The sequence below is a fragment of the Zootermopsis nevadensis genome, unplaced genomic scaffold, assembly GCF_977971745.1.
Source record: "Zootermopsis nevadensis isolate Lab colony 2312 unplaced genomic scaffold, Znev_1.0 Znev_ptg000019l, whole genome shotgun sequence".
Taxonomy (NCBI): Eukaryota; Metazoa; Arthropoda; class Insecta; order Blattodea; family Termopsidae; genus Zootermopsis; species Zootermopsis nevadensis.
Window position 1 is genome coordinate 387,951 of NW_028259151.1, and position 15,040 is coordinate 402,990.

Here is a 15,040-nt window from a genome sequence, read left to right on the forward strand (position 1 = left end):
ACTGGACTCCAGGCAAAGACTGACACATACAGAGTTATAACAGTATATAAGTTATCTACTGTCAAACACAATTAACCCATAAAGGGTATTAACACTGTAAAGAATAAAATAAAGTACAGATAAATAAATAAAAAAAGACTTACTCCTATATGATACAGAGTGAGTCAGAATTATGTTTACAAACTTCGTGTGCGTGTTCCTGGATCAAAAATAAGAAAAAATGTTGCTATGAACATGTGGTTGCAAATGCTTATTTTTCAAAATAATAGCCAAAAATAATTTTCAATGTATGCCTTTATTGCTAAGTATAAGGACAGGGGTGTTTCTTTATAACAGATTCTCAAAGGTTGGTCCTCCATTCTCCACACATGCCCGAGCACAACGTACACAAGACTGGCGGATTCGTTCGTACACACCAGGGTTTCCTCGAATCATCTGGCATGCATTCTGCACACGTTCCATAGGTCATCTTCATTCTTTATGAGTGTTGAATAAATGACAGACTTCAAGTGACCCCAAAGAAAAAAGTCCAATGGAGTCAGGTCCGGTGACCTCGGTGGCCATGCTACTGGGCCACCATGCCCAATCCATCGATGAGGGTACTGTTCATTGAGATTATATATGGCGCGAAGGGAGAAATGTGCTGGGGCTCTGCTGTGCATAAACCACATTTGTCCTCTTGTATTTAGTGGTACAACTTCAAGGAGATGTGGCAAGTGTCTTCTTAAGAATCGCCGATATGAAGGTCCTCTTAGACGTGATGGAAGCATGTGTGGACTAATAAGCATGTTGCCAACAATTCCTGCACAAACTTTAATTAAAAATCTTTGCTGGAAGCTGGATTCATTCACTGAAATTTATTTTTGGCTATTATTTTGAAAATAAAACATTTGCTAACCATCATAGGAACATTTTTTCTTATTTCTGAACCTTTAACATGCACATGAAATTTGTAAACATACTTCTGACTCTCCCTGTATAATATGTTAATGTACAAGCAATAAAATGAAAATTAAATCTGGAAAATAATTTCAAGTTTAGAACAGGAAAAATGAATTGTGTGTCATACAAGATTTCAAACTACAGATAATTCATATCAAACCGGACTACAGGTATATCAATTTGGGATTTTAGTATGGGAAAAAGGGAAGGATTTCAGTCTTATATGGGCGATTAATAACTAGAAGGATAAATGCGTAATGACCTGTACACCATATTAGAAAAGTGAAAGAGTTTAAAGCTTACGTTTTTCCTTCAGACATCTTGTAAAGGGATCACCAGTGAAGCCAGGGTTACAACTACAGATTGGGTTGTGATTCACAACTTGACAGCGAGCATTAAGACCACAAGTGCCTGGACATGGGTCCATGCATTTTTGGTTGACACATGCTTTGTCTTGAGGACACTCAGTGCTAACGACACATTCAGGTCTGCAACTTGGAGGTGTTCCTACATAATTAGTCTGACAAGAGCAAACTGCATGACCATTCACCACACGGCACTGGCTAAATAGCCCACATGGAGAAGGTTTGCAGGGATCCATAACAGGCCGCACTGTTGGAGCTAGAGGAGTGCAATAAAAAAAGTACATGCATAAGGAATAGTACATATTATGGATAAAAAAGTAATTCCAATACTGATTTTTCCATGAAACAAAACTACAAATGCAGAGATTTTAAGAAATAAAAAGTAAGGTAGAACCTCTATTATTTGACCTCTGTATAAGAAAATATCCTCTACTCAGTTATGCTGCATGCTGTGTAGATACAATGCATTTTAATACCCTCAGTAAATAAACTGCATAACAAATTTCACTTGAAATGGAGAATTCAGTGACATCAGTAGCAAAATCAATTTTCATTATCGATTAACATGAACATCTATTGTTTGAAATACTGGATATGAAAACACAAACACAAACCATATAAGATGTAGAACTACATAGATTTATGCACACAAAAATTATCATTACCATTAGTTAATTTATAAAATAAACCTGAGTTACACAAGTCAAATTATAAAGATAAGTGTAAATAACTCAGGTAGAAGAATAATAATTTAATTCAAATAATTGAGATTACTACCTTAAATAAAAGATAAATTTTCACATGCAGTAGATGCAAGTAGTGTTTTAGCAATTTTCTTACTAGCTGGAGGAAGATGGCAAGAACTGAGAGGGTTGCCAGTATAGCCAGGTAGACAACTGCAGGAAGGAGCATGATTCATTACACGGCATTCTGCATTGAGACCACAGGTGCCTGGACATGGGTCAACACATTTGTTTCGCACACATGCCTTTGCTTTATCACAGTCTGTGTTGAGGACACACTCAGGTCGACAGCTTGTATATGGATCACCCATGTATTCAGGAAGACAGGTGCATGAACCAGCACCATTGCGTTCCTTGCATATAGCATTTGCACCACATGGTGATGGATTGCAAGGATCAAGTGGAGCCTCAACTGGTTGAACAGCTGTAAGTTAGTTACATTTAGTTCCCATAGTTATCATGTCTATTTAGCAGAAACTAATAAAATGGGCTGGAAAGTTGCAATACTTATCATTCTACACTGTAGCTAAAAACCTAACACAAAAAGTGTTATCCTTAAAGGTGCTATCACATATGTATTACTTATTGGGCATTACAAAATGTCTTTAATAGCATTACCTCCAAAAAGTTAAAAAAATTATTCTAAATTCATAAATGATCTGTTAGCGACACTAAAAGAGGAATCTTACAATGGCCATTCTCATCCAAGCTGGATATATTATCTTCATAAAGTAGATACTTCAGACTGAGAAAATATGTTTAGTAATTTCACTTTGCAACATTTCAAAGCATTCTTTTGGGAATTAGAATTGTTAAAAAATTATCAATAGCTACATATTACCTTTGACTACACAATAAACAAATATCTACATGAAAAAAATTCATATCATATATAAACCCTTAGTAGCGAAAAAATGTCTTATCAAAAATGATGATGATTCTCATATAATACTGACATGGACATTAAATATCCTATAAAATTTCAGTTATTCACTTAACACACAAATATTCTAGTTGTAAAACAACGAAATATCATTTAAAACAATACTGTGACCAAAACAAACAAGTCTTACTTGGTATGACAGAGCATCCAGTAAAAGGATCGCCTGTAAATCCTGGCTGACATGTGCACAATGGGGCATGTTTCACTACAACACAAGTTGTTTGAACCCCACATGAACCCGGACAAGGGTCCCTACAACGCTGACTCTGACAAGCCAGATTGCTGGGGCATTCAGCATTAATAGTACATTCTGGGCGACAATTAGGGGCTCGGCCCACATAGTTTGGCAAGCATGAACAAGCAGGTGTGTTGCCAACTGCACGACATTGAGAATTTGGACCACAAGGTGAAGGCACACAAGGATTACCACTCGGAGGTTGAACAAGAGGTTCTAGAAAAAAGACACATGAAGCCATGCTAACATATACTTCACAGAATCATAACACTTGTGAACAGAACAAATTGTATGAACTAGCCAGAAGAGCATAGGAGAAAATAAAAAATAAAACTGAGAATAATAAATTAAGAATTAAATAGCTGAAGTCAATTTCTGGCTTAAAATTAACAGCAAAGAATTCAGATCACAAATAAGGAATCCATATGTAACGTTGAATTTTGTTTATTTTCTGAAGTCAGACTACCAGATCAGACTGCAGAGCTGCCTCCTCTAAATTACTTTTGTGCAAATGTCTTTATATTTTAAGATTCCTCATATGTGATCTAAATCCATTCCCAAGATGCAAGAAACCAAAACCAATGACAGAGAAGAAGAACTCTTACTTTCATCCTTGAGACATCTGACAAAAGGATCACCAGTGAAGCCAGGCATACAGCTACAGATAGGGTTGTGATTCACAACTTGACAGCGAGCATTAAGACCACATGTGCCAGGACAAGGGTCGACACATTTTTGATTGACACATGCTTGATTCTGAGGACATTCTGTGCTCACAACACATTCAGGCTTGCAACATGGAGGTGTTCCTATGTAATTTGCCTGACAAGAGCAGACTGCGTGACCATTCACCTCACGGCACTGGCTGAATGGTCCGCATGGAGAAGGCTTGCATGGGTTCTTTGTAGGCAGCTGTGTTGGAGCTATAAGAAAATGAAATAAGACTGAAAATGTTCAAGATTCATGCTAACAAAAAGACAGGTACAAGAATATCCTGGTACGTGGACTAAGAATTTGTTTCATAATATAATTAGCAACCATAAAATAGTAGTAATAAGTAACAGAAGTTTATGGAAAATAAAAGAGCAGAATAAATAACACTATAATGATCACTCAATTAAATATTTAACACAATTTCTTTGTAAGCTATATTAATAATGCGTATTACATAATTGAATCAATTTACAGTAGCCAGGGTTCCTATTCTATGATTTGAAATACCAAATATAAAACATATGTTACCAATTCTCAGTCCATGTGATAAAAGATGTTTGAAAAGAAACACACAACTCAGAAGTATACAGAATAATGGAAATATAAAATAACACAAAATAAAGCAAAAATAAAAGTATGCTGCAGTAAATGAACAGTACTTAGAAACTGGATGGCATTAGTTAATTTAATAAGAATTATGAAAAATGTTAACACATGCACATTCTGTGTAACTTGTTGCCTTGGTAAAACTATCCTCATTTACACAGCCATAATCTTGTTACTAAAGAGAACTTGACATCCAGAAACAAGAAAGAGTAAGTATTATAAAAACTCGAACACTTAAAACCAGCACAACATCAAAAACTAGCAACCAAGATATAATTCATATTCCAAAAGTGATTATAGTAAGCACAAGTAGAACTTTGATTTATCCAGTAACAATTATCAAAGAAACATTTTTATGATAATTGCAGGCACTGCATCCTGTTATGTAATTAAGTAAATGAAAAATATACAAGAATGCAACTTTTACTCTACAGCAATTATTTGCTATTTACTACATGTTTGGCCTAATCACATCAAAGTCTTTATGCCTAAAGATTACCTGGTTAGGTAGAAACAAGTAGTATATAGCAAATAAGTGCTACAGAACAAAAGTTGTGTAGATTGATTATACTCATACTTTTTATTTTTTACTATGTATAATCCTTATGTTTTTGTATTTATGTTTTCACTATTAACTATAAACCAAAAGCTCTCCATTCTGTATCCAAGGTGTGGGCAAATAGAATTAATTTCTTCTTTTTTATTACATTTTTTAAGAGCATACTACTTCAGTGAGTATGAAGATGGCTGTCTTTTGGTTTGTAGTGAAATGTAATCTGGGTGATGAGTGACTCATCATCCTGATGACAGAGGCAGCAAAGACCTCTGGAATGTTGGTAGACTTTTACCACACTACATGGTGCTAACTAACTAACTAACTATATGGCTTACTGAACCCGAAGGTTCATCACCGAATTAACCAAAGCCCTCCACCGGACCCTGTCCTGGGCCAACAAAATCCAGTTTCCTTCAACTCCTATCTCCCATAGATCCCACCTGAGATTATCCTCCCATCTACGTCTAGGTCTCCCCAGCGGTCTCTTAGCCTCAGGCTTCCCAACCAGTACCCGGTGCACACCTCTGGTACCATCCATGTGCGCTATATGCCCAACCCATCTCATTCTTCTCGACTTAATCACCCTGACAATACTGGCGGAGTAGTACAGATTTTTAAGCTCATCATTATGCAGTTTTCTCCATACCCCATCGTCTTCCCTCTTAGCCCCAAATATCCTCCTCAACAGCCGATTCTCAAACACCTGCAATCTGTGTTCCTCCCTCTGAGTGAGAGACGATGTTTCACACCCATACAAAACAACAGGTAAGATTATTGTTTTGTATACTTTAATTTTCAGGTTCTTAGAAATCAAACGGGAAGACAAAATATTTGGAACTGAGAAGTAGCAAGCATTTCCAGAATTTTATCTCCTCCTAACTTCCTCATGAGTGTCATTTTCATTTGTTATTGTTGTTCCCAGATATTTGAACTTTGTAACCCTCTCAAAGGACTTATTAGCTACCCTAAGATAATTTTGCCCGCCTGTCTTCTGATGACGAGATACTAACATGTACTTAGTTTTTTCTGAATTTACTTCTAGCCCCACCTGTCTACTAGCCTCTAGTAAAACTTCTGCGTTCCTCTTTATTGTATTCATATCGTCCCCCAATAAATTAACATCATCAGCATATGCCAATAGCTGATGTGTCCCATTCAATTGCAAACCCTCCTGCCTATCTTGGACTTTCCTGATAGCATATTCTAGAGCAAAGTTAAAGAGCAAGGGAGACAAAGCATCTCCTTATTTTAGACCGTTCTTGATGAAGAATGTCTCAGATACATATTTACCTACACGAATTTTGCTACAGGTTTCATTTAAGCACATTTTTATTAGACTCACTAGCTTCTTTGGTATACAAAATTCAATAAGAATATTATATAGCACTTCTCTCTTAACAGAGTCATAGGCTTTTTTGAAATCTATAAATAATTGATGTGGGGTCCCACCGAACTCCCATTTTTTTCTCTAGTATCTGACGAATGCAAAAGATCTCATCAATCGTTGATCTGTTTCGTCTGAACCCACACTGATGATCCCCAATAATTTCATTCGCATATGGGGTTAATCTTGCCAAAAGAATGTTTGACAGAATTTTGTATGAGGTTGACAGCAGTGAAATTCCTCGGTAATTACCACACTCAGTCTTGTCCCCCTTCTTATGAATAGGAATAATTATGGATTCCTTCCATTGCTGTGGCATCTCTTCCTTATCCCAAATTAACTGAATAAGCTTATGGATCCTCATATGCAACCCTTTGCTACCTGCTTCAATTAATTCGGCTGGAATCTGATCAATTCCTGGAGAATTATAACTTTTCAACTTCCCAATGGCTAGTTCCACTTCATCTAAGCTAGGTTCTGGCACCAACAGTTCAGCTGTATGTATTTTAATCTGTCTAATATCACCAGTCTCATAAACATTTAAGAGCTCGCTAAAGAAATTTTTCCACCTATTCACAATTTTTATTGGATCTGCAAGCAAATTGCCACTATCATCCTTTACCAAATTGGTCTGGGGTTGATATCCTTTCTTAAAGTTATTAATGCCTCTGTACAGGTCTCTGATATTTTTTTCCTTATTATTTGTCTCAAGTTCAGCAATTTTGCCCTTCAGGTATTCCCTTTTCTTATTCCTAAAGTTTCTACAATCCTCACATCTCACGTTGCATAGATTATCCGCATTTGTTTTGTTTGGGTCCTGCAAACATTGAAATTTTGTTTGCTTCCTTCAATCTGTTAATTTGGAACATTCTTCATCAAACCACGGTTTATTTTGCTTTCTCCTGTAGTATCCTAGTTTCTCTTTCGCTGAAATTTTGATGCAGTTTCTGACATTTTCCCACTCCCTGTTGATGTCCACACTTTCATTATCTTCATATGTCTCTAAAATTTGAAACCTATTCGAAATTTCAACTTGATATTGTTCCTTTGCCTCTCCCTCACTTAATTTTTTCAAATCAAATCTTTCTGTGTCGAAATTTTGTTTAGTTCGTCTACTTACTGAAAGCCACTCCCTCACTTTTGCTACCACCAGATAATGATCAGTGTCATAATCTGCTCCTCTGAATGATCTCACATCAATTAAATTTGTCTGCCTTCTCTTATCTACTAAAACATGATCTATTTGATTGTGTGTTCTGCCATCTGGAGAAGTCCAAGTGTATTTATGAACATCACGGTGTGGAAATTTTGTACTTTTTACAATTAAATCTTTTGACGTAGCGAAGGTTACTACTCTAGCACCGTTATCATTACTAAGTGCATGGAGACTCTCGCTGCCTATTGTGGGTTTGAAGATATCCTCCCTCCCAATTTTTGCATTGAAATCTCCTAGCAGAATTTTCATGTGATACTTGCCAAATGTATCAAATACTGATTCCAATTCTTCATAAAAGCTATCCTTGATATCATCGCTTTTTTCCTCAGTTGGGGCATGAACATTAAGGATAATGATGTCGCACCAATGTCCTTCCAAAATTACGTAAGACAACCGGTCACTAATAAATTCTACTCTCTTAACTGCTGCCCTAATTCTGCTATGAACAAAAAAACCCGTCCCTAACTGATGATTGTCATTCCCCTTTCCATAGAAAAATGTAAAATTGTCCACTGGGATCGTGCCCTCCCCCTCCCATCACACTTCCTGCACTGCCACTAAGTCTAACTTATAATTCTCAAATTCTCTACTCACTGATTTCAGTGCCCCAGCCCTATAGAGGCTCCTAATGTTCCAAGTACCAAATCTCATGTCCTTTTTCAATTGCCGTGGTCATGCCAAAGAGTCCATCCTGATCCGAGGCTTGGTTAATGTGTTCGTAACATAGCTGCTTTTTTTCCAGGTGAAAGGTTGTTAGCTTTACACCCAACCCCCAACCTGGAGGACCAGGGTATCACTCTTAGTCTAGCGCATCTCCTTAGACCTGTCCGGCTTGGGTGACCCTACCATGAGCCGAAGTTCCGGCCGGCATAGCCCTAAGGGTCATTTGAGCACGCAAGCCTCCTCACCCGGCAGATTGCCTTCGACAAGGTGGTGATACCTTCGAGAAGGCCACTACATGGTGCTACAACCCAGAAACCAGCCATTATCATAAATATTAATACATGTTTACCTCATCATCTTGTTATATCAAATTTTTGCTTAAATATTCAATCAGTCATTGTAAATTTAACATAATTTTATATTCAAATGACAAATCTTTTTACAGAATAAAACTACTAATCAATTAATGTTGCATGTGTTACACAGAATATTAACAATCCATAATGTAATAACATTTCAAAAAAATTACATAAAATTAGAAAATATTGACTGAACAATGAAATAGAAAAATAAAATCGAATAAAATAAAAAATATTCACAAGAAATTTCATATTTGTTTTTAAAACTGTTGAATTAAAATAAGTATTATGTTGGATGTGACTAAGGAAATAATAAAAGTTCATAAATATAAAGAAATTTCTGAAATGGAATAAAAGAGGAACTGAAATAGAATTCATGTAGTGGTAAACGAACAAAAAATATCAACCTCAAGCATAATACTTGTAAGCACATTTTGAAAACACGAACAGAAAAATCTTCCAGTTTGCCACCATTTAGGCATAGATAATCCTTCAGCAACAAATCAAGTTATTACATTTTGGTCACAGAGTATTTAGTTGTCTGAAGAAGTATGTCCTTGTTTCTGTTAATTAAACAGGTGTGGATTAAAACCTACGCCAGGGCATCAAATATGTACTCAATTAAAATTAACACACATTTGTGTTCACTTATATCATCATTTCAGTATTTTAAATACACATTTCTATTGACTGTTCTATATGCCAGACTGGATAAATCAAGACTCTACTATATGTATTATTAATAACATAAGGAAGAAAATTTAAAGAAATATTCTTACTAGCTGGAAGAAGATTGCAAGAACTGAGAGGATTGCCAGTATAGCCAGGTCTGCAGCTACAGGAAGGAGCATGATTCGTTACACGACATTCTGCATTGAGACCACATGTGCCAGGACAAGGATCCACACACTTGTTCCTAACACAAGCTCTTGCTCTATTGCAATCTGTATTGAGAACACACTCCGGTCGACAACTTGTATATGGGTCACCCTTGTACTCTGGTAAGCATGTACATGATCCAGCACCATTACGTTCCTTGCATATGGCATTTGCACCACATGGTGATGGATTGCAAGGCTCACGGGGAACCTCAACAGCCTGCATAGCTGCAAGTCATGAAAATATGTAGAGATTCATGTAAAACAGTTCAAGATATAAATCGCTTGTCATCAACTTAAGTTGAGCATATACTGTAATAGGTATGGATGGCAGTAGAAAATTTCATCACACAAGGTTTCCTCTATTTTTAACTGCAAGAATTCTAGATTTTGCACAAGAATGTTATTGTTATTAATATGGATTATCTAAGGACATTTATGAACAAACACATTATTATTTAAATTCTCTTTCTCCTGCATATCAACTCTCAGATATACAGAGTGAGCAGTAAAAAACTTCACATTTTCAAAATAATACAGAAAACAAATGCAGCATACTTAGAAATTCACACCCACACCAATTGATTGAAAAACTCCAAACTTTTTGTTTCAAATGACCTGGGTGATTGCTGTTGTGCATTTCTGCTAAATGCCACTAGTGTTGGACATAACTACCCCACGACAGAGGAGTTGGTATGTTCTGCAGTTAGCAAAGAGTCTGTAACAGCTGTGCAATGTGCATTTTGCACACAATTCCACCCAGTCAAGCATCCAATTATGCTGCAATCTTTGCCAAAGTTGAGGTAGGGACTGATAACTGCCACAGTGTCCATCACTAGCAATGCTCAGCACAAAGTCTGGGACAAATTGGATTATCGTCTCAACATCTGCCATGTGACTCATGCAGCACGTCTCTGTGAGGTGTGTACAAAACTTTGAATGTTTCCTTGTCGACTAGTGTAGGTGTGAAGTTATAAGTACATTGTATTTGTTTTCTGTATCATTTTGAAAGTATAAAGTTGTTTTGTGCTCACCCAATATATACAAAAACTGCAATAAATGTAACCAGTTAATATGACAACTGTTGGTGTTGGTCTTCTTTGTTACAACATGTGGATTTGTATAGAGATACTGACATTCTGGAGAAATATACTGTCTCTGAAGATGAAAACAGTATGTTCCTATGAAACATTGTTATCTACCTACAAGCCCATGCAGTGCCAACCCTGAATATGGAGGCAGTATATATCTCCAAAACACTTCTATGTACCTACAAGTCCACATGGCATTACAGCCCAGAAGACCAAGATTGACATCTTCTCTCCCTTAGAACCTAAAATCCAATTAGACAACTGAATAAACTGTTGGCTATCAGCATCCAGTAGAACAAAACAGTGGTTATGAAACAGTAAAATAATGGTACAGAAACATCCATGTCTTATATCACATGATGTGCATCTCAACAGAAGAAAGGTGCAACATCACAGAAATCAGGTCAACTATTATAACTACTCAGCTGAATCTGAAGTTAACTGTGAGCTGAAACTAAATTTAAAATTTGCTAATAACTTAATTCCAGTATACAGTATCTCAGAGGAATTATGAACATACACTACACAGAGCAACCTAAGTACAACCCTACTACACATGAACCCTTTCCTGTACAAAATGACAAAACCAATGGCAGTATCAAATTCCTGCAGCTGTATCCCATTGTTGCAGCCAATGTACTACTAATAATCAGTACAAATATAATTTTGGTTGTTTTGTCATTTGATAGGCACTTGTCATGGGCAAACACTTTCTGTTACATTGACAGCCTGTCTATACAATAATTTCTTATTATAGTTTCAATGCTTATTAAGAATCCACTAAACGTTTTAACCATAATTAGTCATCTTTAGGCAGTTCTCCTTAAGTATTCAAAAATAATAGATATGATTGCTAATCTGTATTTTAGTGTGTACACATTGCATGTATGTGCACATGCACACACACACACCAGTAATTTGTTTATTGGACCCTAACAAATAACTGATATGTTTCCTCCCTGGAGAAATAAATAAGAAGGTCATTTCACTAATATTCTTATACTATGTTCTTAATGCATGCTTGCAGAAAATTATCTAGAATGCAAATGTATGTCTTACGTGGTATGAGAGAGCATCCAGTAAAAGGATCGCCTGTAAATCCTGGTTGGCAAGTGCACAGTGGGGCATGTTTCACAACAACACAAGCTGCTTGAATGCCACATGAACCTGGACAAGGGTCTCTACAACGCTCATTCTGACATGCCAGATTACTGGGGCATTCAGCACTGATTGTACATTCTGGACGACAATTAGGGGCTCGGCCCACATAGTTTGGCAAGCATGAACAAGCAGGTGTGTTGCCAACTGCACGACATTGAGAATTTGGACCACAAGGCGAAGGCACACAAGGATTACCACTTGGAGGTTGAACAGGAGGTTCTAGAAAACAGATAGATAAAGGCATGCCAGAAAACACCATAAAAAGTCATGGAATTTGGAAGATAAATGTATAATGCAAGTAACTGAAAATATATTCCAATGCAGCCAACACTCAGTTATTCATCTGTCAGCTATCTATTAGCCATGAATCCATAAAATAACTCCAAAACATATGTATCAAAACACTTATTTTTAATTAAATGTCAGTGTTATTCTGGTTATGACAATAGGTACAAAAAGACAAAGCATGAATTGTATTGTTCAAAATTAAATAAACTGTGTCCAGGAAAATAAGACTGTATTATCTAACACATCTATATTCATGAAATAACAGTGAATAAGAAACACAAATTCCAGTGTTATTTTTTTATCCAACAGTCGTTTGCATCAAGTATGATTTAATGCTTTCCATAGTTTTTCCAAACCATTAAACATGATAAATGTGTGTTGACTGCATTGTTTAGAAAAGTATACAGCTCTATGAAGTAACAGATCTTGTATATTGGGAGTGTAGCACTAAACTGAAAACTGTATAAATAGGACACAAACATATTTCTTATTTATAAAGTGAAGCTTTCGCGGCAACTAAAGTTGATGAAAGATTCTCAGGTTACCAGCCGTGTCAGGTAGTTGAATGGTGAATAAACCATATTTTCTGCCAATGTTTCGATGGGAACTGGGAGTGAGCACACTACAAAGGACCAGATTTCTTATGCAGCAGCCCTGTGGATGAGAACAGAGATGGCTCTCGAAACATTGGCAGAAGATATGGTTTATTCACCATTCAGCCACCTGACACAGCTGGTAACCCAAGTGTCTTTCATCATATTTCTTATTATTATTAGAATCAATTTATCCAGATCAGTGCCATTTTTCCATAACATTAATGTTCTTAGAAAAATTGCCGAATAATATGTGAGTCTGTTTCCAATAATAAGTTGGCAACCTTCTTAATACATTGTCATGGTAACGGAATGCAAATTCTGAAGTATTTTAATTCTTCACAGTCACCAGATCAACTGGGTCAGATAAAGATACCTACCACCTCCACTCCTTTTGCTGATTGATTGAGAGTAGTTAATTACTTGCATCCTTTAACTAGGTTAAAGAACTTACAATGACACAGTAAAATGCATCATTTTGGATTAATGAACTTACTATAGCAAAGTAAAATACAGTGTTTCAACTGTTTACTGAATAAAATCATAAAATATTCAACCAAGTCAAGTTAGGTTGGCATTTTGAGACAAATATGTTTATTGCTATTTAGATAAGTTAGTTCTGCACTACACAACCCTCTACCATAACAGATGTAAAGAAATACAGTTAATGAAGAACAAGAGTTTTTAGATTTAAAGAATATCTTACTTTTTTCTTTGACACATCTGACAAATGGATCACCAGTAAAGCCCACTGAGCAGCTACATATAGGATTGTGGTTTACAACCTGGCAGCGAGCATTTAGGCCACAAGTGCCAGGACATGGATCCTGACATTTCTGGTTGATACACGCTCTATCTTGAGTACAGTCTGCACTCACTACACACTCTGGCCTGCAGGCTGGAGGTGAGCCAATATAGTTAGCTTGACAAGAGCACACTGGATGCCCATTAATCACACGGCACAAACTGAATGGTCCACATGGCGAAGGCTGACAAAGGTTCTTTGGAGCTCCTGGAGCTACAGAAAGAGTTTCAAAGCATGCAGAAGAACAAATCAATGAAACTATAGAAACCAGTAAAAGAGAAAAGATGAAAACAGAAACATAATAGATGCAAAATAATGAAAAGGGATAAAAACAAACAAATTAAATAACAATGTTAAGATTATTATGATTGAATTGAATTATGATAAAAATTAATTTATGCATAAAAGTTTAAAAATATGATCAACTTCCCTTTCCTTTCCCTTCAAAAGTTATCCTTCTTATCTCTTATTAAGTTCACATTATTTGTTATACAAGAACAGCTGTTAGATATCTACAAAAAAAATTATTTAAAGATTATATCAATGACATTGACCATGTAATAAGTAAAGAAATTTTGTTGTGTGCTCTAATGCCTCTGTCTTCTGCTCACATTAAAGGAAAGGTTGTCATTGTACAGAAACCTTTCAAGTTCCACACTTCTGTTTACTGAGCTATAAACTCTTAGTGACAGGAAGAGTTGTAGAGAAAAATCAAATTCAGTAAGAGACAGTAATATACATAAAATGACAAGCATGTAGTACTGTCGATTGCATGAAATAAAAATGACTCATTGATTTATTTTATTAAATTTTTAAAATTTAAACTCATAAAATAATTTTAGTCATATTTTGAAGTATCCTTGAAGTAAAGTACTAAGGACAAAAAACAAAAAGAAAGTTGAAATTATGTCAAGAAAGAATATTTTTATTTACCTTCTCAGTAAATGTACTATATTGTTTCATACCAGAATAATGAAATAAATCCAATCTTTCAGTTAATTAAATGGTATATTTAGATACAGATAATGAGAAGGGGCATATATTTTAAAATATAGCTCTTTATAAGATAAAGAAAGAAGCTTACTAGCAGCAGGTGGAAGGCTACAGGTGCTAAGAGGGTTGCCAATATAACCAGGCAGACAGCTGCAGGAAGGCCCATGATTCACAACACGACATTCTGCATTGAGTCCACATGCACCTGGACAGGGATCTATACACTTGTTTCTAACACAAGCTCTTGCTTTATTACAATCTGTGTTGAGAACACACTCAGGTCGACAGCCAGTGTATGGATCTCCTGAATATTCTGGCAAACATGTGCATGACCCAGCACCATTACGTTCTTTGCATATGGCATTTGCGCCACATGGTGATGGATTGCAAGGATTTCGAGGAACCTCAACTGCTGCAATATCAAGACAAGTAAGGCCATTCAATGACACATTCCTTCAAAGAACCAACAACTTATTAATGACTATGTTTGTGTGTATGTGTGTGT

The 15,040-nt window shown here is 36.1% G+C and overlaps 1 protein-coding gene across 5 annotated transcripts in view; it reads right to left on the reverse strand.

Moving 5' to 3' along the window:
• dpy (fibrillin-like protein dumpy) overlaps window positions 1-15,040 on the reverse strand; it is a 385,379-nt gene that overhangs the window by 124,899 nt on the left and 245,440 nt on the right. For 4 of the 5 annotated variants that reach the window (XM_087351381.1, XM_087351380.1, XM_087351379.1 and 1 more), the window contains 8 exons: window positions 14,627-14,947; window positions 13,444-13,755; window positions 11,755-12,075; window positions 9,506-9,832; window positions 3,834-4,151; window positions 3,124-3,444; window positions 2,148-2,474; window positions 1,246-1,563 (listed from right to left, as the gene is read on the reverse strand). The exons of the other annotated variant lie outside the window; for it this stretch is intronic. In XM_087351381.1, coding sequence (XP_087207507.1) covers window positions 1,246-1,563; window positions 2,148-2,474; window positions 3,124-3,444; window positions 3,834-4,151; window positions 9,506-9,832; window positions 11,755-12,075; window positions 13,444-13,755; window positions 14,627-14,947 — 2,565 coding nt within the window. The remainder of the gene's footprint in view (window positions 1-1,245; window positions 1,564-2,147; window positions 2,475-3,123; window positions 3,445-3,833; window positions 4,152-9,505; window positions 9,833-11,754; window positions 12,076-13,443; window positions 13,756-14,626; window positions 14,948-15,040) is intronic. 5 annotated transcript variants of the gene reach the window in all.